At 44.1% G+C, this 24,887-nt stretch overlaps 2 protein-coding genes across 5 annotated transcripts; one reads left to right on the top strand and one right to left on the bottom strand.

The window, feature by feature from the left end:
- The first annotated feature begins 155 nt into the window (after window positions 1-155).
- Window positions 156-19,115, top strand: LOC308384092 (uncharacterized protein). Of its 4 annotated transcripts, none has more exons than XM_080862429.1 (5): window positions 156-295; window positions 14,579-14,785; window positions 14,868-15,062; window positions 16,146-16,352; window positions 18,008-19,115. In XM_080862429.1, the coding sequence occupies exons 2-5, from the start codon at window positions 14,582-14,584 to the stop codon at window positions 19,103-19,105; spliced, it is 1,704 nt and encodes a 567-aa protein (XP_080718555.1). In that variant the 5' UTR covers window positions 156-295; window positions 14,579-14,581; the 3' UTR covers window positions 19,106-19,115. The 4 variants fall into 4 exon arrangements, with proteins under 4 accessions (XP_080718555.1, XP_080718556.1, XP_080718557.1 ...); XM_080862430.1 differs by having other exon boundaries at window positions 158-295; window positions 14,582-14,785; XM_080862431.1 differs by having other exon boundaries at window positions 158-295; window positions 14,561-14,785.
- A 102-nt stretch (window positions 19,116-19,217) lies between these two features.
- Window positions 19,218-24,790, bottom strand: nelfe (negative elongation factor complex member E). Its single transcript, XM_080862433.1, has 11 exons — window positions 24,721-24,790; window positions 24,346-24,431; window positions 24,063-24,132; window positions 23,588-23,733; window positions 23,387-23,461; window positions 23,266-23,303; window positions 22,897-23,174; window positions 21,507-21,651; window positions 21,329-21,383; window positions 20,376-20,478; window positions 19,218-20,277 (listed from the first exon to the last, which is right to left on the bottom strand). The coding sequence occupies exons 2-11, from the start codon at window positions 24,418-24,420 to the stop codon at window positions 20,198-20,200; spliced, it is 1,065 nt and encodes a 354-aa protein (XP_080718559.1). The 5' UTR covers window positions 24,421-24,431; window positions 24,721-24,790; the 3' UTR covers window positions 19,218-20,197.
- Between the last annotated feature and the right edge of the window lie 97 nt (window positions 24,791-24,887).

The following is a 24,887-nucleotide window of genomic DNA, read 5'->3' as shown; positions in this document are numbered from 1 at the left end:
CTGACCGCGAGGCGAAGTCGCTTGCGAAAACAGACTCAAAGTCAGCTTAGCGGCGAAATACGGGGCGGTTTGTGTTTGTTGTCACGAGGTATGCTTTCTACACCCCCCTCCGAAAAAAATAAAGGGGCCGAAAAGTAAACAGAAACCGAGGCAGAGGCTGGTGTCGTCTGGAGGAATGAACAGACAGCGCTCCCGTTCGGCTAGCATCTCCTCATTTAACAGTCGCTTCGTTTAAAGAAACTCCGATTTGCTTTCTGGAGAGCCCGCAAGGCATTCAAGGAGAGGAGAGGCGAAGGTGAGCAGGCGACAAAGTTTGACAATAACTGAGGGGGTTTTGTTTGTTTGGCTGCCACTGGAGAGACGACACGAAAAGCGAGCTGTTAGTGAGTGGCTAACGTTAGCTAGCTGGACTGGAATGAAAAGAGGACAAAAACGTGTGTTATAGCCAGCTTATAATCACCTTTACTAGTTTATTATAGGCTCCACTACTGTTGAAACACACGAAACGGTAAGCTTTTTTTAATATCCGCTTTTCAAGTTCAAATGTTAGCCAGTCTAACTTTTCAGCGTGGATATAATTAGTCTGTTTATATCACATCAGTTAGTGGATTACATTAATATAACATGTTACTAAAGTGAGCTAGCATTATATAATTTCGTCCCATAGGTCCTCTTAACCTTAGTTGGTGTTATACCACTATTTACAAACACTGATTTTTTAAATTGTCTTTGTCAGTTTGATTTGCGCCTACCATGGATCTTATTTTTTGTTGGCCACTAGAAGCATGTTTAATCTACATATTTATTGTGCTAATTGACCAGTTTTCATCCTTTATTTTGTCGTCATTATCTTGAGAGACAGTACTATGCAAAAGTCTTGAGCCACCCGTTATTTCTTTATAGGATCCAAGCTTTCTTGTCATTTATATTAAAGTGATCTTGAGCAATAGTACTCCAGGCTTTCTGAAATGCTCTTTAAAATATTTCTTTGGATGTTGTCTTCTGTTTTTTCACTCACTTTGTATCTGAATGCTCTGAAGTCAGAGCATGTTCCAGTCCACAAAAACTTTTTTTGTAACAAAATATCGATTTCTGCTGTCCCTGTATGGATACATTATTAGCAAACAAAATATCACGATACTACACAGTATCGATTTTCCCCCCCCACCCCTACTGTATAGACAAGGTATTACAAGTAAAAATAGGTGAGGTGTGATAAAGAAGTGATATTTGTTGGCTCTTGGTAGGAATGGTTATGAGGTCCATCATGGTGGAGTGAAAAAGCAGCTGTGGCTGTCCAGCACAAGATGGAGAGGGTGTGAAGGATTGGCCAATACTGACCATAACTGGGACAGTATCCTCCTTTCTGAAACCTCTGTCAGAGACTACACCCACAACATTACTGGCTTCAGTTTATTGAGTCTGTTGTTATCTGCTACTCTCTGTCTGCTGACAAACTTTTTTGCGGGTGTTTGTTAAGCCACTCAAGACTGACCTATGACTCATTCGAGCATTTAAAAAAGGCTCCTAACTTAAGGGATGAACCATTGTTGTCTCTACACATAACAGACAACTTAACAAAGAACCAATTTAAAATTTCATCTTGAGGCAGTTTGTTACCGGTGCCTGTTGCTTTAACACATAATTTATTCCTGTTTCTTTTTAGCCGAATCTATGAAAAGTACCAAAAATAACACTTTCAGAGATATGAAATTTTATTTTTGCATGAACTAGGTGATTCCTAACAAGTTACTAGCTGAAGACTTGGCATAGCTTGACTTGGTGTGCAGTGTGTCCTTAAAAATTGATTAAGCTAGACACAGAGGTCCAAAGAAGAAAAAAACGATCTACAGCTGTTGGACAGTATCTGAAAGTCCGACAAAGACCTGACAGAGGACCCGAGAGATGCATTTGCCCCCCCCCCCAGTTGATTCATCTACTGTTCAGAAATTATATCAGTGGAAAAGTGGCTGTCAAAGAGCCATTAGTAAGCATGAAGTATTCCTGAAGACTACTTAAATAAATTACAAGAAAACCTGCTTAAGAGAGTTCAGCCTGATCTTACCAAATGTTGACTTTAAAGCTTGTTAGAATGTACAAGCTCTGTTTTTCCCTTTTTTTATTGCTTTTCCATGGAAGTTTGCATACATTTTAATAAATCGCTGCACCCATTTCCCATTTTCCTAGTAAAATATAAAGAAATCAGGGGAGACTCAAGACTGTTAGCTCAGTCTTACAGAAAAGGAGTTTACTCACATTAGTTAGATTTTGTGAAGATAAGAAGGTATTAATCAGACAATTATTTGCCAAATTAATGGTTTTAATGGTCATGTGGCATTTTAATTTCTTTCTCTCACACCAATAATCACAGATCTAAACATGAAACAGTTACCCAACAAAAGAAAGAATATGGGCCAGTAAGTATCAGAACTTTTTTTTTCCACCTTAAAAATCTAAAACCCTAAGATGTATAGAAAAAATACTGGCTGGTCAGTATTGCAGAATGTTTGGCCTTTTGTTAGGCAAAAAACAATCAATGAAACTGATTATTTTGATAACAGATTAGTAATTAATCCTAGTGTCAGTTGAGCAGATGATTAACAGTCATCACTTTGATCTCTTCGTTTCATTTCCCCTTTAAAGATTTGTTATTCAAACAAACCATCAGCTGATTCCTGTTCTGCAGCGCTTTGTTCTTTTTAGGAAGCTTCCTTTATTAGGCAATAGGCAGTATTGCATTGTCCTTGTTTAATCTCATTATCTGTAACACATTCCACATTTGTTACACACTTTGAGACCAGAAGGTGTGTGTGATTTTTATGAAATGTGCAGCTGAAGGAGGTGCTTTTTGTCACTGTCAGTCCTCTATAAACAAAATATTTACAGAAAAAGCCAGTCTATATTTTATTTAGAAAAAAAATAATAGATAAAATACTCCTATAATTGGACCACATTTCAGCTATCCAATAATAAAGCCAGCAATATAAAAGAGCGTCTTTAATGAGTGTGTCTTTGAAGTCAGAGAAAAGTTTCAGGGAACAGGCACATTTTAAAAAATCATAGACTTTACCTGATTACTTAAAAGTATTGAACTATATCTAGTTAGGGTTATCCAGTTAGGTTGAAAGAGCGGGCAATGTGTCTGTCAGGAAGTTATCATAAAAAGCAGCTGGGCTGAGGCCAGATCAGAGGTGCAGAAGATGATAACCCCGAAGGGCAGATCAGCCAGGTTTAGGGTTATTACTGGCAGGTTTCTGGACATTTTGATCACACCTCAGGTGTTGAGTAGATCTCAGTAGCTCTTTGTACTCTTTGGGTTGTTTCTCATTAGGGCTGCCACAAACGATTATTTTGATAGTCGACTAGTCACCGATTATTTATGCGATTAGTCGACTAATCAGATCATCATCCACTGGACGTAAAACGTACAGCTTATTGCACCAGCAGCATCTGCTCTTATATAACTATCATTAGCTTACAGCTTTAAGTGTTTAAGGTGCTAACTAAAAATAAAGACAAGATGATAGTTTATTCAATTTTAATGAAATTTGCAGATTGTTTCGGTGAAGTTTAATAAACTCCTTGCTATCTAAAATATAACAGGACAACGGAGTATATTCTCCAGCATCTCACACTTTTGATAATCAGCTGTCTGCTTGACGTTTATTCAGCTGTGTAAAAACTATAACTTTAATCTCAGACAAACCGATTTACTCAGGAACAAATAAAATACAAAAAAAAAAAAAGCCAAACAACAACATTTTTAATTTATCTAAGTGACTCATATATATTTAACCTGAGTAGCGAAAGACGGCGGTGGGTTAGAAAACAATTTGCCGGGAGTCCGGTGTTCTCACCGCGCTAGTGACCTAGCCCCCGGCTAGCTATCGAGCTGGTGGGTAACAGACGTCTCCGAAAACGTCGGAGCGCTTTTGAAAATATGTGGTGTCCTGATAAACTGAGCCGATATTTGAGGTTTACACAGCTACATTCTCGCCTGAAAATACGTTAAACGTTTATTTTCTGACCCAGAAAGAATAATAAGAGTAACTAGTGATGGCCCGCTTGAAGCTGACGCTCCGGAGCGTGTGTCGAAAAAAACAACACACTGGTTCAGAAGCACTGTGTCGAGGCTTGCTTCGTTTGGCAAAAGTCACGTGACCAGTGACGTCCGAAGCTTCATTACGCACGTAACTGCTTCGGTACCTGATTCAAACAGATATAAGGAAGTGAATCATCCACGGGATTCGTGGAGTGTGTTGATGGTGACAGATAGCGACGAGGTGATCATTCCACTGACAGATATGGAGCCAGCGAGGAAGAGAGGACGTTCTGGCGTGTGGGAATATTTTGAGTTGATTTTGCTCAATTCATTTTATCTGCCGAAGTGAAAAACTTGAAATGTCCAAAATCATGTTTTCATAATGTAAATATCATTACAGCATATGACTTTAGGAACACTTCCATGTGAATTAAAGCTGATGAAGACTACAAAAATGTATTTGACACTATACGTACATGACATTGCTACACAGTTTAGAAAATCATTTTGTTTATTGTTTTTAGGTGATAGTCTGCAGGACCCAGGAATACCTGCATATCTACCAACTTGCAGTGTAGTTCCTGCACTCCACAGCCTCTTCTGTTCCATGCAAGTGGATTTTCTCCAGGGCAGGAGAAACTATTTCTAAGAAAAGAAACAGACTCAGCCAGCGCACAGTAACACTAATCCTCTTGTTAACTGTAAATAACAAAAGGGCTACCTTACATTGATCATGTTTTTACTTTGCAAGTTCTTGATTAGGGGTGGGTTTTGATTATCGCCTTTCTGATTACAATCCATGCTAAATTGAATAAAGTGATATTGATTCATTAAAATCCCGTGTCGATTTGTAAATTAACGTTATTATGCCTGAAACGCCAGCATCTCAGGTTAAACCTCACAACATGTCGTCAAACACCATGCAGCTAAAACAGTAACTGGGAGCAGGTTTACGGATTCTGCATACAAACGTGAACACAGAGCGCGGACCCGACGCGTCAGAGTCAGATTTTGATGTGTCGGCGGGTCCGCGCTGTGTTTGCCTCTTTTTTTTTCGCTGGCTTCTGCAGCTGCAGGTTTCATAACTCTCTGTTTACATCTCTAATTAAGTCTCACATGTGTCAGCTTTCTTTTAATAGATACGAAATTATGGATATATACTGTTAAATGATCAGACTTGTAATATTTCTGACTGAGGCTGTTGGGTAGATAGCTTGTACTGGAAGGACTGTAAGGTGCTAGTTCAGGTTTGCAGCTACCACTCCCCGGAGTGTCGGCCAGAACACTGCTCAAGGCCCGGAGACAATGAAGACACCGAGGATAGTGCAGACTCTTGTATTGACTTCACACAGTTGAAGGTAACAGAGGTTGTCAGAGGAGCAGGTATTGCATACAGGTTTAGGTGCGTGGGCATGGATGTGTGTGTGTGTGTGTGTGTGTGTGTGTGTGTGTGTGTGTGTGGTCTCTGAACGGAACAGAAAGAAAATGCTACATTACTAAAGTGTTCACAACAATATCTCCAGAGTACATCAACATAAACACAGGCAGGAAATAAACTAACATCCCCTTTAATACCATAGGCCATATATTACCCACGACTCACACGTAGACCCCCTGAGAGAGCTAACCAGGTACACAGCTATACCCAACCACACGGCAGGAAAGTTAGCTTAGCTTAGCTTAGCTTAGCACCCGCTAGCGGCACAGACAGAAACATAATCATTTCCCCCCTAACCTTGGTTACAGTCCCAAACACATCTTATTATCACATCCTCACACATCACCAACTTACGTTGCTCATTAACGCACACTTCTCACGGGATAACCAATTCTCTGCCAGTAATCTGGAGCAGAAAAGCTCAGGTGCTTTGCCCACGTCTCTCCCTGGACATAGTCTCTCATACAAAGCGGTGGGGTGACCTCTACTGGCCACTCTAAAAACTACAGGTGAACTAACAACTGAACAGAATAAACCCATAACTACGGGGCCTTTTGTACAGCCGCCCCCAAATGTATGAAGTACATTTGCTCACAACAAAAGGCAATTTTACAAACAAAGTTACGGTGATTGTCCTTTGCCTTCGTCCGGGAGGGCAGGCAGTACCACCAGCCTCGCCACAGGTCGGGTGAAGGTCCGGTCCTTCACCTTGATGTCAGCAGACCTGATGTGCCCGTCGGGACTGGGGTGGACTTTGGAGATGCGGCCCACGAGCCAGGAAGCGCGAGGCAGCTGAGGATCTACGATCATCACCACCGAACCTTCTGTGACATCTGCGGGGGATGACCTCCATTTCTGCCGAACCTGCAGGCTTGGAAGGTACAGCCGGATGAATCGAGACCAAAAATGGTCAGCCAGCACCTGGGAGTGCTTCCACCTCCGGCGACTCAGGAGCTCTTCTTTGGGATAAGCCACTTGAGGAAGTGCTCCGTCAGGCCGCCCCATCAGAAAGCAGTTGGGGGTCACTGGATCAGGATCACTGATGTCAGACGGGACATAACCTAGTGGTTTGGAGTTCAAGATGCCCTCCACCTCCACAAGGACCGTGCGGAGGACCTCTTCTTGAAGGGGTTGGGATCCTACTGTAGTGTAGAGTGCCGTCTTGACAGACCTAATCTCCCGCTCCCACACTCCCCCGAAATGAGGAGCCGCTGGTGGATTGAAGTGGAAGACGATCTTATGGGGAGCCAGGAGCTTCTGCAGGTCAGAGGTCATGGCTGCAAAAGCTGCTCGGAGTTCCCTTTCTCCCCCACGGAAGTTGGTCCCTTGGTCCGAGTACAGCTCAGCTGGAGTTCCTCTCCTGGCAATGAAACGTCGAAGTGCCATTAGGAAGGCATCTGTATCGATGGAGGTTAGGACATCAAGGTGGACCGCTCTGATAGTTAGGCACTTAAAGATGATGCCCCACCTCTTCTCCACACGGCGCCCGATTTTGACCTCAAAGGGTCCAAAACAGTCCACGCCTGTCGAATAAAAGGCAGGTTTGTAAAGGCGGAGGCGCGCAACTGGCAGGTCCGCCATCTTGGGAACAGTTGGTCGAGCTCTCCATCTGCGGCACTCAAGACAGGTCCTTTGAAAACGCCTAACTGCTTCCCGGCCTCTCAGGATCCAATGAGTGCGCCGAATCTCCGCAAAGACCCTCTCTGGCCCTGGATGGCGCAGGCGACTGTCGACGTCCTGGATGAACAGGCGGGTGACTGGATGTGTCGGATCCAAAACTAAAGGATGGGAGCTGGTAAAGGCGAGATCTTCAGAGCGGCGAAGACGTCCACCTACACGGATGACCTCATTCTCGTGGTCGAACTCAGGGGATAGTGCAAGGAGACGACTGCTGCGACTGATGGATTTCCCCTGCTTAAGGAGTCGATACTCCTCAGGGAAGCTCTCCTGTTGAGCTTCTCTCAGGACATCCATCTCTGCTCGAACATAGTCATAAGCCGATGAAGTTCCACCGCCTTTGGCCGCCCCATGCAACTGCGTAATAGCCGCTTCCAGCAGCTGTGTCCAGGTGTCATATTTGCTGAAGTTCGAAGTGGCCGGGTCGAAGGTGGTAGAAAATCCACAAAAGGTCTCTTTACGGAGCTCAGATGGGCCTGGAGGCTCAGCCAGGGTGCCACTTGGCTCTGGAGGCCACTGTTCTGGACCTAGGAGCAGGAAAGGAGGCCCTTGACTCCATCTATTGGGTCTGGTGAGCTCGAGAAGGGACTTCCCCCGGGTTATATCATCTGCGGGGTTCTGGGCTGAGTCCACATAGCGCCAGGTGTGCGAGTGAGTTAATTCCTGGATCTCAGCCACGCGGGTGCCGACGAAGACCTTGAAGTGGCATGACTGGGACCTCAACCAGGTGAGTACAGTTGTGGAGTCAGACCACAGCACTATTCTCTTTATGTCCAGAGTGAGCTCATTTTTAAGGAGACGGGAAAGATGAGCTCCGGAGAGGGCACCACACAGCTCAAGTCTGGGCATGGAGAGAATGCGTTTAGGGGCAACACGGGAGCGAGCCATCAGGAAGGCTAGATGTGAGCTGCCATCACCTGTCACTGTTCTCATGTAGGCCACTGCGCCATAAGCCTGCTCTGACGCATCACAGAATATGTGAATCTCTCTCTCACTAACTGACTCCGTGATGTGCTTTGGGAGATACGGGCGAGGAAGCAGGACTTGTTCAAGGAACGGCAATTCCTCTTCCCAGGTTTTCCACTGCTGGAGTAGTTCTGGCGGAAGCTGCGGGTCATCCCATCCCCTCTGTTGATCCCAAAGGCGCCTCACCAGCATCTTGGCTCGGGTGGTGTACGGTAGGATAAAGCCCAGTGGGTCGTATTGGCTTGCGAGAACCTTATAAATATTCCGCATAGTGGGGGCGCCATAACTGATTTTGCGGTGTCTGTAACCCAAGGTGTCCGTGGGGAAGTGCCAGCTAAGGCCCAGAGTTGGCTCAGAGGTGTCTGATTTGTCTTGAGTGAGCCAAAGTTCTGCACTTGTGGATCTGAGGTCTTCAGGTAGGTGGCCAATGGTGCTGGGTTCATTACTGGCCCACTGGCGAAGGACAAATCCAGCAGAAGACAGGAGGGCTCTTAGCCTGTCCACTAGGTCCCGGGCTTCTTCAGGGGTCGGCGCGCTCTGGAGAAGGTTATCAACATAGAAGCACTGTCCCACAGAGTGACGTAGCGGATCATCTCCTTCCGTGTGGTCCCTGGCGTGGCGCTGCAGAGCAAAGGTTGCACAGCATGGGCTGCAAGTTGTACCGAAGGGGAGGACCTGCCATTCATAAACGGCCACCGGTTCCTCGGGGTGTAGATCCCGCCACACAAACCGCAGGAGGGAACGATCTTCGGGAAGAAGGCGAATCTGGTGGAACATACCTTTAATGTCACCACTGATGGCTACAGCATGCTCTCGAAAGCGAAGGAGAACACCAAGGAGTGATGCGCTCAGGGTGGGCCCAGGTAGAAGATGTTCGTTGAGGGCTTGGCCTTGGAACTGGAACGAACAGTTAAACACAAGGCGATCTTTGCCATTGTGGCTAACAAGGTGGTGAGGGATGTACCATGACTCATCTGCATGAGCAACCTCAGAGGGGGGCACCTTAACCACCGAACCGGCCTGGACCAACTTCTCTATCTCTGCCCGGTAGACCTTAGCTCGTTCTGGATCTTTCTGGAGCCTTCTCTCCACACTTCTCAAACTGGGAACGACCGCGCTAGGGCTAGCTTTAAGGTGTGGCATGTTCTCGCGGCGAAGGAGGGGGGTGGCATAACGTTGGATGCCCTCGACGTCTACGCGAACTGTCTTCTGCTCTAGCAGGCTAACTGCATAGTCATCTTCTCGTGAACGGGTAACCACCTTGCCTTCTGGCACCGGGACAATATCTACCTGCCATAGCTTCTCTACATGTTTGAGTAGCTCACTCACCTGGGGAGGAATGGCGGTCGTGAAGAGGCACTGTTGTGGCAGCGAAGAGGAACCTATAAGGCTGGAGGGACCCTGTAGTGTCCACCCTAACCTGGTGCGCATAGCGGCGGGACCACCCGGTGGACCAAGACGGACAGCTTCAGTTGGAGTGATGAGCTGTGGGTGGTCACTGCCAATCAGAAGGAGAGGTTTGACCTTCTTGAAGGACTGGAGAGGCAGGCCTCGGAGGTGTCTATACTTCCGCTGCAAGGACTCCACCGGGTAGCTGTGCTCGGCTAGGTCGATACGGGTGGCGGTGAAGGCGTTGCGGACTTTGTACTTCAGCTTAGGTTTGCCACCAGGGGAGATCTCGAATGAGACACATGATCCTTGCAGAGTTTGCACATCTTGCCTGATAGTGCGCAATGGAAGTGTCTCTGGAATGCCTTGAAGGTCAAGCTTCTGGGCAGCGGTGGGTAGCAGCATAGTCCTCTCTGACCCATCATCCAAAACTGCGTGAGTGCTCAAAGTCTTGCCATTATGGTGAAGGATGACTGGGACAACCTTTAACAGGACTTGGCCGCTCTCTGTAGGACGATCGAGGTACAGGACGCCCGTAGGATTCTCACCTTCTCGTGGGGGAGCAGACACTAGGCCATGTGCCTTTAAGGGCTTAGAATTCACATCGTGAAGGACCTGCAGATGACGACCCTGACACCGGCTGCAGGGTTTCTTGAGGGTACACTGTGCTGCCTGATGGGAGCGAGCGCAACGCCAGCACCTCTTGTTGATCTTTATCCAGTCTGTGAGCTGTTCGCGACTCAGTTTGACGACCTCCTGACACTGACTCAGGTGATGGGCACGGTTATCGCAAAAGGCGCAGTAGGGTGGCTGCCTAGCTGTGTTTGGAGTGGTACCTGGTGACCTGGGTGAGCTCTCTGCACTGTGAAGGACCGCAACAGAGCGTCTGCTTGGTCTGACATCAGGCTTCTCTCTGGTGATCGCTGGGGTGGGCAAGCCGTCATAGTCCTGACACCAGGATTCGTACTTTAACCAGGTAGCCAGGTCATCCAGGGTGTAAGCCTGACCAGAATGGTTGTACATGCACCGACGGAAATCAGCTCTTTGCTCTGAAGGAAGCTTACTAAGGAGTCGAGCCACATGGGAGCCACACTGGAGTTCAACCTCCCCATCAGGGCCTAAAGTCTTCAGCATGCCCACGAGCGACTGGATGTGGAGAGAGAATCGCTCAAATGCGGCTGCATCCCCTCGGCGGATGTCAGGTGAGTCCATGACAGCAGCAATTCTTCTCAGGGCAAGCTGGTGGGGCTGCCCAAGCCTGTCGTTAAGAGCGTTCATAGTGTCACTGAAGGGCGTGGCAGAATGGAGGTAAGCGTCCGCTATCAACTTTGCTTCTTCCAGGTGTAGATGATCTAACAAGACTTGGTACCTGAAAAGCTCTGAACTCTCCGGGGGCAATAAGTTCTCTAGCGCCATCTTTAGACGAGCAAATTCCCCAGGATCACGGCGTGAGAGCTTGGGAATGCTTGGACGAGGCCCCCTGTAGGTCAAGAAAGGAGTAGATGAGGACGGGGATGGAGTTGACAGTGGTTGCAATGGAGGGGGGTGTGCTCTCGGAGGCGGCGCTGGAGGGTAGGTGATCCTTGGCTGAGGAGAAGTGAAACCTGGCCTAGATTCATGTGGGGGGATGATCTTACTCTCCTGTGCAGCCATAGACTCCCTCTTCAGATCCTGGAGCTCTTTCAGCATCGTATCGATGCGGTCCGCAACTGGACCCTGGCTGGAGACAGACTCCTCCTTGAACACAACAGGAGGAGGTGGTGGAGGCCAGTCCTCTTCCTCTTCAGCAGGGGGTGGCTGGAGATGAACAGCAGGGGCTCTGGGCGGTGGACTGAGCTGCAGACTCTCTACACGGTCCAACAACTGCAGCAAACTAGTATGAAGGGCCTGGACATTAGCCAGCCCAGCTTTCATCTGGTCATGCGACTGCTGGAACAGGAACCTTTCACGTTGTATATCTTCTAATTCTGCTCTCAGTGGTGTGACATGACCGTGTGAGCGGTCATCAGAGGGGTCAGACGGAGGATGGTGGGAAGAACGGGTGTCGCCTCCTGTCTCACTTTCCTCCTGGTAACCTGCACCAAGCCCGGGAAAGTCAGTCTCATAAGCTTCATAGCGGAGGGGACGCCGTACATTACGCCGTGGGCGCGCACCAAGAGCTGAGAAGTTCTGAATATCATCCATCTTGTTAGGGTAGAAGCAGCTTACATCCGGCTCGAAGGACCATTAATGTTGGGTAGATAGCTTGTACTGGAAGGACTGTAAGGTGCTAGTTCAGGTTTGCAGCTACCACTCCCCGGAGTGTCGGCCAGAACACTGCTCAAGGCCCGGATGAATGTTCAGAAGGGAGACAATGAAGACACCGAGGATAGTGCAGACTCTTGTATTGACTTCACACAGTTGAAGGTAACAGAGGTTGTCAGAGGAGCAGGTATTGCATACAGGTTTAGGTGCGTGGGCATGGATGTGTGTGTGTGTGTGTGTGTGTGGTCTCTGAACGGAACAGAAAGAAAATGCTACATTACTAAAGTGTTCACAACAATATCTCCAGAGTACATCAACATAAACACAGGCAGGAAATAAACTAACATCCCCTTTAATACCATAGGCCATATATTACCCACGACTCACACGTAGACCCCCTGAGAGAGCTAACCAGGTACACAGCTATACCCAACCACACGGCAGGAAAGTTAGCTTAGCTTAGCTTAGCTTAGCACCCGCTAGCGGCACAGACAGAAACATAATCATTTCCCCCCTAACCTTGGTTACAGTCCCAAACACATCTTATTATCACATCCTCACACATCACCAACTTACGTTGCTCATTAACGCACACTTCTCACGGGATAACCAATTCTCTGCCAGTAATCTGGAGCAGAAAAGCTCAGGTGCTTTGCCCACGTCTCTCCCTGGACATAGTCTCTCATACAAAGCGGTGGGGTGACCTCTACTGGCCACTCTAAAAACTACAGGTGAACTAACAACTGAACAGAATAAACCCATAACTACGGGGCCTTTTGTACAGAGGCAAAACTTTCCAGATTCCAATCAAATTGAATCGGATCCTGTATCGAATCAAAATGATTCTACAAATCAGTGACGATGCAGCCGTACTCAGCTTCCTAAGCATTTTCCCTTTCCAGTTCACAATCAATCCCACCCCTAGGTCAAAAATATGTATAGGACAATTGGCCTAATCTAATATTTTGTATGAACCTGTCCAGCTGTCCAGTGATTAAACGACAAGTAGATGGAGGCAGGACTTCACAGCAGGGGCATACTCCATAATGTGCTGTGCATTATCATATGTATATTATATATATTGCTCACTTATTGTATTTACCAACATCAAGGAGTTATGAGCAAAGAAAGGCCACCATAGTGCATGTTTAAATAGGGAAAGTTTATTGATCAAAATGTATTACGCAAATACGCATTACATTTTTTTCAGCCCCCCAATCGAGAAAACAAAACCAATTACATGTTCAAAGCAACGGAACGGTGGCCCAATATCAGAGAGAACTCCACTCTTGAGTGAGCAGTGATAATTGAGCAGTCCGTTTTATTTTGCAGATTCAAGCTGCTCTTCAAAATTTTCACCACCAGATGTCACCGGAGAGGACTGTGTTGAAAAGCTTCGAGTAATGAACCGTTTTTCAATACAAGCTTCAGTGCTTCGGAAAGCTTCATTTGGCCATCACTAAGAGTAACATTAAAACTAACTAGCTGCCGCCATTGTTGGAAACTAAGCTGGGCCGCGCTATGATTTCTGGGACACAGCTGCTTCTTCTTCTTCTTCTTCGGGGTTTAACGGCAGCTGGCATCCTTGTACATGCAGTGCTGCCATCTTCTGTTTCAGTCCGTTATTACACTCTTAAATCCTGCTACTTATTCCTGCGTCTTTTGTGATCTTACAAAGCTTCAAACGACGCGTCGACTATTAAATCAGTCGTCGACGATTTTGATAGTCGACGTAATCGTGACTAGTCGACAAATCGTGGCAGCCCTATTTCTCATGGATCTGAAGTTTTCTTGAGTTTGTTGAGACTCATACATATTGTTGGGGCTGTGCGATATGACCAAAATCTCATATCCCGATATAAAAAATCTATCGTCCGATAACGATATAAATCACAAAAATTTTACATTTTCTGTAAATTCTGTGAATCTCGGGTAGCTGAAGTGTTTCCAGCTGGGCGTCGTGTATCTAGAGTCGAGTGTTTTACCAATGCATTAAACTACACATTTTTAGACATAGGTTGTAACGGCCGCCGTTTTCTTTGAGTATTTATTACACGGCGTGCTGCAGGGAAAAGCCTGTTCTAACGTTTGAGTCTAAGGTTTATTTTTTAGCACCTGACGGCTCTTTTTTTACTTCTCATCGGTAAATACTCTGCATACTCTTTCACGTGATTCAGTTTATTTTGAAAAGTCTCAACAGGATCTTGAGCTTTATTGTGAAAGGTTTATGTAGAAAATAAACAAGCGGACACGTGATGGTTTTACCGTCGTTGTTGCTAACGACAACGCATAAAAACAGGCACTTGTCGTCCATAGTGTGATTATATTACATATAAGAGAAAGAGAGAACTTTAGGAAATTAATATAGCCACTACAGTGACCATCGAAACGATGAAAAAATATTGCCGTAAACAGTTTATTTTGCAACAGCACAAAACAAACGATAGCGTAAAATGAAACGATCGACGTTTTTATATCGTCATCCGATATATATCGTTATATCGAACAGCCCTACCCTCTTGTCTTGGTCTTGTCTTGGTCTATCTATTCATCCATCCATCCATCCATCCCAGCACAAGCTGATTTCCAATCCTCTGCTGGGATTTCGGTTTCCAAATCTTTGCTCCCAGCATTGACCTTGTAGTGTGGACACTTGAGTATAAACAGAATACAAACCTGTGATATGATATCCTTTCTTAAACCCTCATCACATTACACTGTGTGAGTCTAATAACTGATTTGTGTTGTTAATCTTTTATGAAAGGCTCACCTGTACGTATTTAACGAAGTGAAATCACCTACAGATTCTTGTTTCTCCTCAGAAGATGGAGTTGGTGTTTTTCCGGCTCCCGGGACATGGGAACATGACCCTGAAGCACATGAATTCACTGAGATCCCGCCAGCATTTCTGCGACATCACCATCGTGGCCAGTAACAACCAGACGTTCAGGGGACATAAGGTGGTGCTGGCTGCCTGCTCACCCTTCCTGAGAGATCAATTCCTCCTCAACCCATCGTCCAGGCTTCAGGTAGGCCCCCATCAGCACATGTGAGATTATGGCTCCTATTCAGATTAAATGAAGCTGTTCTGTGTTCATGATTTTTCTCCAGGTGTCGATGCTGTACAGCTCCACAGTGGTGTGTGATCTGCTTCAGTCTTGCTACACTGGAATCCTGCAGTTCAACCCAGAGGAGATCGTAAACTACCTGACGGCTGCCAGCTACCTTCAGATGGAGCACATCGTAGAGCGCTGCAGAGGAGCTCTGGAGAAATATGTCCAGCTGAAGAACCCCAGTCAATCTAAGGTCAGTCAGTAGACATTAATTATATTTCTTCCTGCTTTCTTACCTGGAGTTTAATTATTAATATTTATTTAGTAATTTAGCACGTAAAGCAGTCCAACTATAATTTTTTTTATTTTCTGATTACAGGTTTTTCAACTGGAAATCTTGCACCTTTTTCACCCTAAGCTGTGTGCACATTCTCAGAACTTGCAAAACTTGATAAAGTTTTAGTAGATTTTCTGTAATCCTGTTTGTATGTACTCGGTTCAGTTTATTTATCTCAGTTTTTTGGCAGTCTAGCATCCACAGTTTTCAAGATATAATTTTCAAATTTTGTGAGATGGTAGATACCAATAACAGCTCGAGCTGTTTAATTTAGGTGAAAATCAAGTTCAGCTGTTATAGCTGCCTACCAATATCAAGGTCAAGGTCACACCAAATGTGAAAATCAGTAAAAACGTTATACTACCCACAATTTTGAGTACCTTGATTGGGTTAACATTTAACTTTGAGTGTCATTGTAAGCACCCAAGGTTAAATTCCAAGCAACTATATTGAGTAGTATATCACGTGAACGGGCACAGAGAGAGCTGTACAACACACTTTTTATTTTTTCAACACAACGCCCTATGTCAACACAGTGATGCCATACATTTTCGCCAGATCACACACTGCTTATCTTAAAGGGGACATGAAACGTTACACATATAAAGGCTAATTTACAGGCGCTGGTCTCAAAATGCGACATAGATGTAAAACTGTCCGTGAAGCTGGGTTTACGAAAGAAGTGCTTAAAATTTTTAAAACACGTTTAGCGCCATCGTCTGTCAGTATGAAACATGACGTCATGTGACAGAATCGTTAACTTAGAGGAAAATAAGGACACTAAAACTAAAAATCAGTTTAAGGGGATCCCATTAGTGCTGCTCCTGTTGGCAACAGTGAATTTTACATCAAGAAACTGATTTGACAATGACACAAAAAATATAAATGTCCTATAGGATATATATAACCTACTGTAGGATATAAAATATGCTACAGGAAATTTCCATATTAACAATGCTGACATCAGCGTAAAACATCCAAATTTTATCCTTTTTCTAGACGCCCACAGAGGAAACTGAAACCAGGCCAGTGATCGTCAGCGGCAGTGTCCATTCAGTCGCATCACCTCCACCTAGGCAGCCTTCCCCTGTGCACTCCCACAGCCCTGTAGTGCGCTCGGTGGAGGAGAGCAACGGCGAATTGTCTGCTCAGGGAAGCAGTCAGCTGCATGATGACAGTGCTGCACTGGATGAGGGCTTCATTAAGGTATTTCTTTTTCTAATAACATTTTAGATCACTTGTACTTGTGCATAGGATGTTGTCATGATGTCTGGTAAAATAATTTAGACTAACCGACTTTTCTGTGAGTAAGGAAAAAGATTAATTTTAAGGATAATTTAAAGTCGATCATAACAAAATTTCGAACATTATTACTCAGTAAAGAGGATATAAGCAGCCCATTACTTTTACATTTTTCATTCTTTTTAATTTATTTATTTTTCAGGTGAATTTGGTTTCAGTTCACTTCCCGGTTAGGTTTGTGCATTTCAGTTTAGTTTTTATTGCTTTCAGTGTTTCTTTTTAGGGTTTTTGAATTGTCATATAGGGGCCTTTTGTGGACAGGAAGTCAGACAGAGAAACTGCATAGAGAACACAGTCAATTTTCAAAATAAGACGCCTTGCCGGCTAAGTGAATGCTGTCGGCGACAGAGCTGACTTGCACTCGGAATGTTACTGTCATGTACCAAAGCCTCTGGGCTGGTTTACACATTTCCTGTATATTTTTTTTACTTTAGTTCATTTTTGTACAAAGTAAAATAAAGTGTAGTTTATTTGTAATTCAAATAATTTAGTTCTTATTCTAGCATTGGTTAACAGATTAAAGATCATACTGTCAATTATCCCGACTGTAGCATTTTCTGAAATATAATTTGGCTTACAAACACTATATATATTTGAATGCTGTTCTTTTTCAGTTAAGTTTTGCTCTGTTTCTGGTGTGCGTACTGATTTATGGTGGAGACATGGGGAGATGTCTCCTCAGAGGGGATGCAGTATCAGAAGAAATGTCTCTGTGAGGAGGGGTATAGGAAATTAGATTGGAATAGGATGGCAGTCCATTTTTTTTTACTCAAAATAGAATAAAAATTATATTTGTGGTCATTTCTGTATCCTAAAGAACATGTTGTAGTTTCTGATTTTTCAGTTGTACAAATGATCCTTTGGTTGAACTTTCTTATCCTGTTGGTTCTGCACAGTCCTGCCAAAATCTGCCATAACTCACCCCGACGTATCGCTCTGTAAGGAGACGAAAAGGTTCTTCTTTCACGTGTTTAGTGTTTAGTTTGTCACTTTTATGGTTTAGGGTCAGAGGTCGGGTTTAGGCCAAGCATGGGGAATGTTAGCCTGTGAGATGGAGCTGTTTTGGCCTCTGGTATCTGCTACACTGTTACCCCCCTGATTAATCACTCACGGTGCAGCCTGGAAACATTCAGTGAACTTCAGTCCTAACAGCTTCCCTTAAAGCTACTTGGAGCCATGTGGTCCAATTAAGGAGATGAAGGTTGCAGAGGTGTCCATCCTAATGAATAGAGCTGGAAAAGACCTTAAGGATAATGACAAAAAAAAAATCCTCACAATTTACCGAAGCCTTTGCTCATGTGTCCTATTTTTCTAAAGTGGTATTTAATTTATTCAAGCAAAGAATACGCTTTTGAAAGAACAAGAAAAATCCTGAAAAAAATCATCATTAAGCGTACTGGGCAGGTCGTCAGATCTCACCTTTATGGGAGTAGTGTTAAAAGTGGTTTGGAGTAAGCAGTCTGAAGCACACATGGGTATTTTGATGGATATTCTGGTAGTTTCCGGGCATCATTAGTTGTAGCCTTAGACACCTCACCAAGTCTGCACTTCTCTTACAGGTCCATGCATCAGATGAGGATGAAGAGGCCAGACAGGAGAACTACAATATGTTAAGAGTGTATATTTCTGAAAATGAGCACACTGACAGAGACAGGGAGGAGGAAAAAGGAGCTCCCTCTGAGGTACCTCAAGGCGCCAACTTCTCAGAGACAGAAGAAGTTGTGATTGGAGAAAGTGGCGAGTATGACTTGAATCCAGCAGGTCTCAGTTCTGGAGAGTTTTCAGCAGAAAGTCTCCGCGCTCTAAGTCGAAGAATCTCTGAGACTAATATTGGCCATAGCAGAGGAAGGGGAAGGGGGAGGGGTTTAAAAAGAAAAAGGTGGGTGTCATCTCAGGAGAAAAGACCTATAGGCATCACCCAACACCAGGATCTCTGGTATCTTACATCTGCTGGAGGTGGCTTTGGCCTGGACTACAGCCAAGAAGGACTGAGGGCATCAAGAAATATTGTCACGGTTGAGATCCCAGAGTTGGACTTCAGCATGGGCAGCACACAGGGGGAAAAGGTTTCACCGATACCCGCTAACAGTCTTAACCAGTTCTCCCTGGAAGAGTCTGCTTGTGGTGCTGGTGAAGGGAGTTCAGGGTTGACGACTGTTGGAACAAACGAAGGCAGCGATGAGTCTGTTGCCGTGGTGGGGTCTACTTCCAGCGTAGCTGGCCCTGTAATCTGCGAGCACTGCAACATGACTTTCCCTTCAGCCCATTCCCTCGCAATCCACTCCCGCTCCACTCACCTGCTCTATGCCTGCCCCTGCTGCGGGAAGCACTTCCACCACTCTACGAACCTCACCCGGCACATGGCCGTGCACAGAGGGGCCGGCAAAACGCACCAGTGCCCCCTGTGCTACAAGACGTTCACCCAAAAATCCACTCTGATAGACCACATGAACCTCCACAGTGGCGAGCGGCCTCATCGCTGCGCTTACTGCCACGCCCACTTTGCCCACAAGCCTGCCTTACGTCGGCACCTGAAGGAGCAGCACGGCAAAACCACGGGGCAGAACTCCCTACATGAGCAGGAGGAGAGGGAGAGAGCAAGAGGAGCAGCTGGGAGAATACGAGAGGAGGAGCAAGAATGTCTGGTTACTGAGTAATAAGTCTGGTTACTGAGTAATAAGTCTTGTTACAGACTTCAGGCTTGACGGCTTGTTGCAGTTACATTTGGTCTTCATGTGATCAGTGTCAACACAATGTGGAAATTAAGTGTGTGCTAAAAAATAAATGCCTTTACATTCTGGCTGCCAAATAAAAGACTTTTCACATATAGCTTTTTTTTTTTTTTTTTTTAGTAAAAAGGAAGAAAAAAATGTTACTTGACATTATAGTAAAACACTGGTATAAAAATATCTGATGGCTCTGTTTAGTTTGTGACAATGAGTCTGCATGAACAATACCAGGACCCCGAAGCCAAAGCAGAGGAAATTTTAACAGTCCATATTTTTTATTATTCACACTTGTGCTTTTCCTACTGTGTAAAGTGTTCGTTTTAACATTGTTTTTGACTCAGAACTGCAGTCTTCAACTTGAATATGTTGTACGTGGAGTCAGCGCAGTGACTGACTGCAAGTCAAAGAGTCTGTGAATGAGTAAATAAAACAGCTAGAGAGAAACTTCTCTGTTTCGAGTTACTGTTAATCCACTAAAGCCCCACCAACACCTTTTTGCAAGGAGTAGCAAATCAGAAGAAAGTCAATTTGAAGGACAGGAGCTAAACTGGCTTATTGTAGAGCATGAGCTGAATGGTTGATAAGAAAGGGTTAGATTCATACAATTCTACTCCAGAAGAGTCCAAGAATAAAAAACATGAAGCTGACAATGAGGATAATGAGTCTACTTTTTTCCATGAAAACAGATAGCAGGGCACATCTCAGAAGACAAGATGTTTCTTTCTAGAAGGTACTTTTAGAGTCAAAACTGAGTCATTTAATATATAAATTAGAAGTCGCATGTTTTTTTAATATGAATGAGTGACCTACACAAAAGAAAACATTCACAAATACAATTCTTTTACTTTTTGAGCTCAGATGTGTAGTTTCACATGCAAAGCTGCATATGTAGCATTACATCCAGCCTAGAGTAACTACAATGCTCTGATCAAAAAGGCTACTGATAATCTTTTATGTCTTCTACAAAGCACATGCAGCAGGTTAGCAGCTCAGAAACAGAGCAACAAAAACATGGACTTTTCATCCCAGGAAAAGATCTTCACTGTACACCACTTGGTTCCTTTTGTCCCGGTAGGAGCCTTTAGTGCTGTTCTGCACGGCTGTAAAGGAAAGATAGGGGTGACGGTTAATCCACGCTGTGCAGACACACAAGCTGTTTGATCAGTGTCTAAACGCACAATACGAGTGCTGTATTTACCCAGTGAAGCCCACACAGATTTGCCAGTGGCAGCGTCCAGCATCGGCTGCTTCCTGGCGATGCTGACTTTGATGTGAACGTCTCCCACCGTGGTTCCATTCAACTGTGAAACAAAAAACAGCAAAGCCAGTCCAGCCTTTTAGTCTGCTGTGTAGAAATAAACCAGGCGCCTGTAAAACTACAGCAAGTCTTTATCATTAAGTCATTATTGTGCTCTGATGAAGGCCACAAGGGCAAAGCGCCTGCATGTTTGTGGACATACCAAAGAGTCATATTTACTTTTCCCCCCCTTTAAATTAATAATTGGATTTTTTGGATGATTTCTTAGACTGAAGATGCTCATTTTTGAAGCCAAGCAGTAATCAGTATTGAGACCACCCAGGTAGCTGGAAGATATACTGTCCTCCATGAGCTGCTTGTATTCAACTGAATAAGATAACTGTCCTTTGAAGGAGTTTCCAAATTCTTTAATCGTTTTAACCACTGTCTGGGCCACAGTATGATAACGTTATGCCAACTCGAGGGATCATGCTGACCATGCACCTAATCAAAGAAGATAATGCAGTGTATTCTTTAAAGTAAAGTGTGCGTGTTAGTCCCCATAGGGAAATAGTTCCTCTGCATTTAACCCATTCACCCAGTGAAGCAGTGGGCAGCCGCCAGTGCAGCACCCGGGGAGCAGTGTGTAGGGACGGTACCTTGCTCAGGGGTACCTCAGGGTCGCCGTTCAGTGGAGTCGAACCCCCGACCTTCCGATCATGGGGCCACCACTCTACCTACTGAGCTATCCCTGCCCCTTTGTACCACAATAAGATATAAAGTCTTATTGTGGTACAGCTTTGCCTGTATTGCAATTTAGACATTCACCAAATCAATACCTGAAAAAAACAAAAAACAAAAAACAAACACAATAGACATAACAGCTGGGTGGCAGGAAGAAAGATAGCACTAACCTCAGCAACAGCCTGGTCTGCAGACTCCATCTTCTCAAAAGTGATAAATGCACAACTGGACAGAAGAACAAAACAGAAAAGGAAGAATAAATCATCGTCACACTATTTATATTACTGCATGAAAATGCAGGCAGAAATGACACTTATGAGCACACAGTTTTGTTTAAAGCCTCCTTACTTGCGTGGGTTGTCCATCGAGAGATCGATGATGTTTCCGTGTTGAGAGAAAGCCGAGCGCAGGCTGTCCTCGCCGAGCCCAGAGCCATAAACGTAAACGGTGTTCCCCTTTCGCACTCCTCTGCGCTCTGGGTACGAGTCTGACCCTGAGAGTGAAAAAAGCAGACAGGGACAAATCATAAACCAGCAATGTTTTTTTAATGTAGCTTGTTTTTTCACAATTTTATTCTTCCATAAGTATTACAGAAAAATTAACTAAAAAATAAGATAAAAATTACTGGAGAAGTATGGAAGCAGCACTGTGTACAGAATAAGTGACTTCATTGTATTAACATGTACTTTTTGGTCAACACGTTTCCACAAACTAATTCCACTTTATAACTGCCAATAATTGGATTTGTAGCAAAGCTGTTCCCACAAAGCTTTCTAGAAGTACACAAACCAGGGCTATTTTTGGATCTTTTACGAATATCACAGTGGAAACCTCTTTAAACCTCTTTCAAATAACCACTTTGAAAAGAATGATGATCCAAAACACTGCAGCAGGAGCAGTGACAGGAATCCGAGAGAGATCATATTACTCTCCAGTTAGCTTCTCTTCACTTGCTCGAGAAAATGCAGACTAGATTAGTTTGTGCTCAGGTCTGGATCAGGTATTTTGAACAATCCCTCAGTTTTTAAAGCCCACGACGAACTGAGCACCTACCCTCTCCTTAACTATTATATTAACACATCTTTTCTCTTCTTGTATCTTCCAACAGGTTTCTCTGACAGCATGTTCATAATCTTTGGTTAGAACTGGTTAGTGTTTCGTCTGTAAGGCAATCAGCCTTAAAATTTCTTAACCCCTAATTTGATTTTGACCTTTTGACACCTATCAATAAGATTAGAAATAAGCAGACTAGGTCAAGGATGAATTTGTAAACTCTTGACATAGTATATTACAAAAGATAAGCAAGCCTTGGCCAACCACATCTAAATAATAATGGGTTGCATCTATATAGCGCTTTTCGAGACCCTCAAAGCACTGTACAATTCCACTATTCATTCACCCTCACATTCACACACTGGTGGAGGCAAGCTACAGTTGTAGCCACAGCTGCCTTGGGGCAAACTGACAGAAGAGAGGCAGCCATATCGCGCCATCGGCCCCTCTGGCCATCACCAGTAGGCGGTAGGTGAAGTGTCTTGCCCAAGGACACAATGACCAAGACAGACAGAGCTGGAGATCAACGTTCCGGTTACAAGATGAGCTTCCCAACCCCCTGAACCACAGTCGCCCCATCTTTTTATTTCCCCATCTGATTTTTTTCTGAAGATATGGAAATAAAAAAAATGCAAAGAGACAAACATTAGGTCTAAAGTTCACATAACAGAAAATGGTTACTTACGTCTGAAGGGTCCATCTCTCTCTCTTTCCCGGTCTCGATCCCTGTCTCGGCTTCGGTCTCTGTCTCGTTCCCGGTCCCGTTCCCTGTCTCGTTCCCTGTCTCTTTCCCTGCCTCGGTCTCGATCTCTGTCCCGTTCTCTGTCTCTCTCCCTTTCCCGTTCTCCATCCAAATCTCGGTCACGGTCCCGCTCGCGCTCTCTGTCTCTCTCCATGTCCCGGCTGGATGATATGCTGCCTCCTTCGTCCTCATCCCGGTATCGGTCGCTTGAACTAACAAAGCTGCAGCAGAAAACAAAGAAACCAAGTTAGACCCACAGATACAGAATTTTGGCGTATTAAACATGCTGTTCATTATGGATTTGGAATTTACCTCTCATACAGAGACTTCCTGTGGGCTCTTTTTCCAGACTAGAAGAAACCAAAAAAATATGACAATATTAAATTTAACAGAAACAAAGTGGTAAAGCAATGCTTAATGTCCTGTATTATACCTCAGGCTGGTCTTCATCTGTCGAGACACTCCTTTGAAATGGTAAGAAAGCAGGAACTGAGCCTTTTTCAGGGTCCTGTGAGACATGAAGAGCAAAAATCCACCACATGTGAGGAGGAGAGTTTAATAATAATTTTACAACTGCTCGTAAATGCCAGAAATAAGAATTACAGGTCATGCAATGTATTTACTGACATCCCACCTTGAGCTTAATTTCCAGCATTCGAGACCTTTTAAATCCAGAGTTTTTATTCTCAGATTTAATAGCACTGATGGCCCCTGACTTGATGAGCATCTTTGCTTGTTCTGTTGCTGTTGCAGTGTCAACAACAGGCTGGTCTGACAGTGCTTTGACAAAGAAAAGAAACAGACAAAAAAAAGTAAATAACAGTACAACCAGTGTTTAAAACAAGCCACTCCAATGAACAATAATAAAAAATACATGTCTTAGATTAGATCAAATATTCTACTGGTGTTATGTTTAAATTTTACAGTATAAACCTATGAGTCCCATATATGACAAGTCAGATTTTTCCAGTTAGTTGCTGGTGCTTCAGATTATAATGTTGATGTTTACTTTTATTAAAGCCTTATTATAAGAAAGACCAGAGTGATTGAGTCAAAAAAAAAAAAAAAAAAAAAAAAAAGAAATCCAGCGGTTAGCTGGATGCACTTACTCCGTTTCAAGCCACTCTGGTTTGTCTGGTTGGTTGAACTCTGCTTTTTCAAAGCAACCAGTGCCTTTTTCTGAATAGAGAGGTAAAAAGTGTACATACAAAGCTTTATTTGAGTCTTCAGTATAGCTATTTTACATATTCACGTGTGTCTTCGATGTTGGAAGCGGGATGAAACGTTAAATCTCTGTATAGTGTAGCAAAGAGGAAGCTTATATTATGAAAAAGGAATGGTTTCCTGTTTGGAATGTTCCACAATTTAGTACAGACCAAAAACCTTACATACCTTTTTCTTGAGTTTAGCATATTTCTTTTGTAAAGCCTCCTCTTCCTCCGTCAGCGAGCTCGGAAACACCACCATGATGGCAATCACTAAAATGCAGAAAACATGTTTTAATGAAAGAAGAAAAAAAATACTATTTTAAGAGAGGTAAACAAAAAATAACAGATTCCCCTATTGATTTACCACCACCAGCTGGCCACAAGCTAATTAGCCAGAAACCACAACTCGACTTCTTTCAGATAAAATAAAAAAACTGTTCACTCAATCCAGACAGGGTGTAAATCCGAAGTCTACCTCGATATCAAGATACCAGTGAAGTCCTACAGGAGCTATAAAATAAAGAAATGTCCATTATTTTAATCTGTTTTAATCGCTTACCTGCTTCAAACAGTTGCAATAGCTAATAGGAAGAATAACGCCGGCGCGTAAATGTGACGTTGTTCTCTTTATGTTTTGTTTTGTTTTTGCAAAAAAGTTTATAATATTATTTTAAAAAGTACAGAAAACGATATTTCTAACTTATAAAACATTTTATCTTATAAAAG

Source organism: Rhamphochromis sp. 'chilingali' (genome assembly GCF_963969265.1).
Source record: "Rhamphochromis sp. 'chilingali' genome assembly, chromosome: 17".
NCBI classification, from domain to species: domain Eukaryota; kingdom Metazoa; phylum Chordata; class Actinopteri; order Cichliformes; family Cichlidae; genus Rhamphochromis; species Rhamphochromis sp. 'chilingali'.
Note: the sequence above shows the minus strand (reverse complement) of the source record. Positions and strands in the feature narration are given on the sequence as shown.

Excerpts from the sequence above, each read along its gene's own strand:
- LOC308384092 (XM_080862429.1), top strand. The coding sequence starts at position 14,582 with ATGGAGTTGGTGTTTTTCCGGCTCCCGGGACATGGGAACATGACCCTG. Across the intron at positions 14,786-14,867 it reads ACCCATCGTCCAGGCTTCAG|GTGTCGATGCTGTACAGCTC; the intron begins GTAGGCCCCCAT and ends ATTTTTCTCCAG. Across the intron at positions 15,063-16,145 it reads AGAACCCCAGTCAATCTAAG|ACGCCCACAGAGGAAACTGA; the intron begins GTCAGTCAGTAG and ends TCCTTTTTCTAG.
- nelfe (XM_080862433.1), bottom strand. The coding sequence starts at position 24,420 with ATGGTGGTGTTTCCGAGCTCGCTGACGGAGGAAGAGGAGGCTTTACAA. Across the intron at positions 23,304-23,386 it reads CAGATGAAGACCAGCCTGAG|TCTGGAAAAAGAGCCCACAG; the intron begins GTATAATACAGG and ends GGTTTCTTCTAG. Across the intron at positions 20,479-21,328 it reads CAGACCAGGCTGTTGCTGAG|TTGAATGGAACCACGGTGGG; the intron begins GTTAGTGCTATC and ends TTTGTTTCACAG.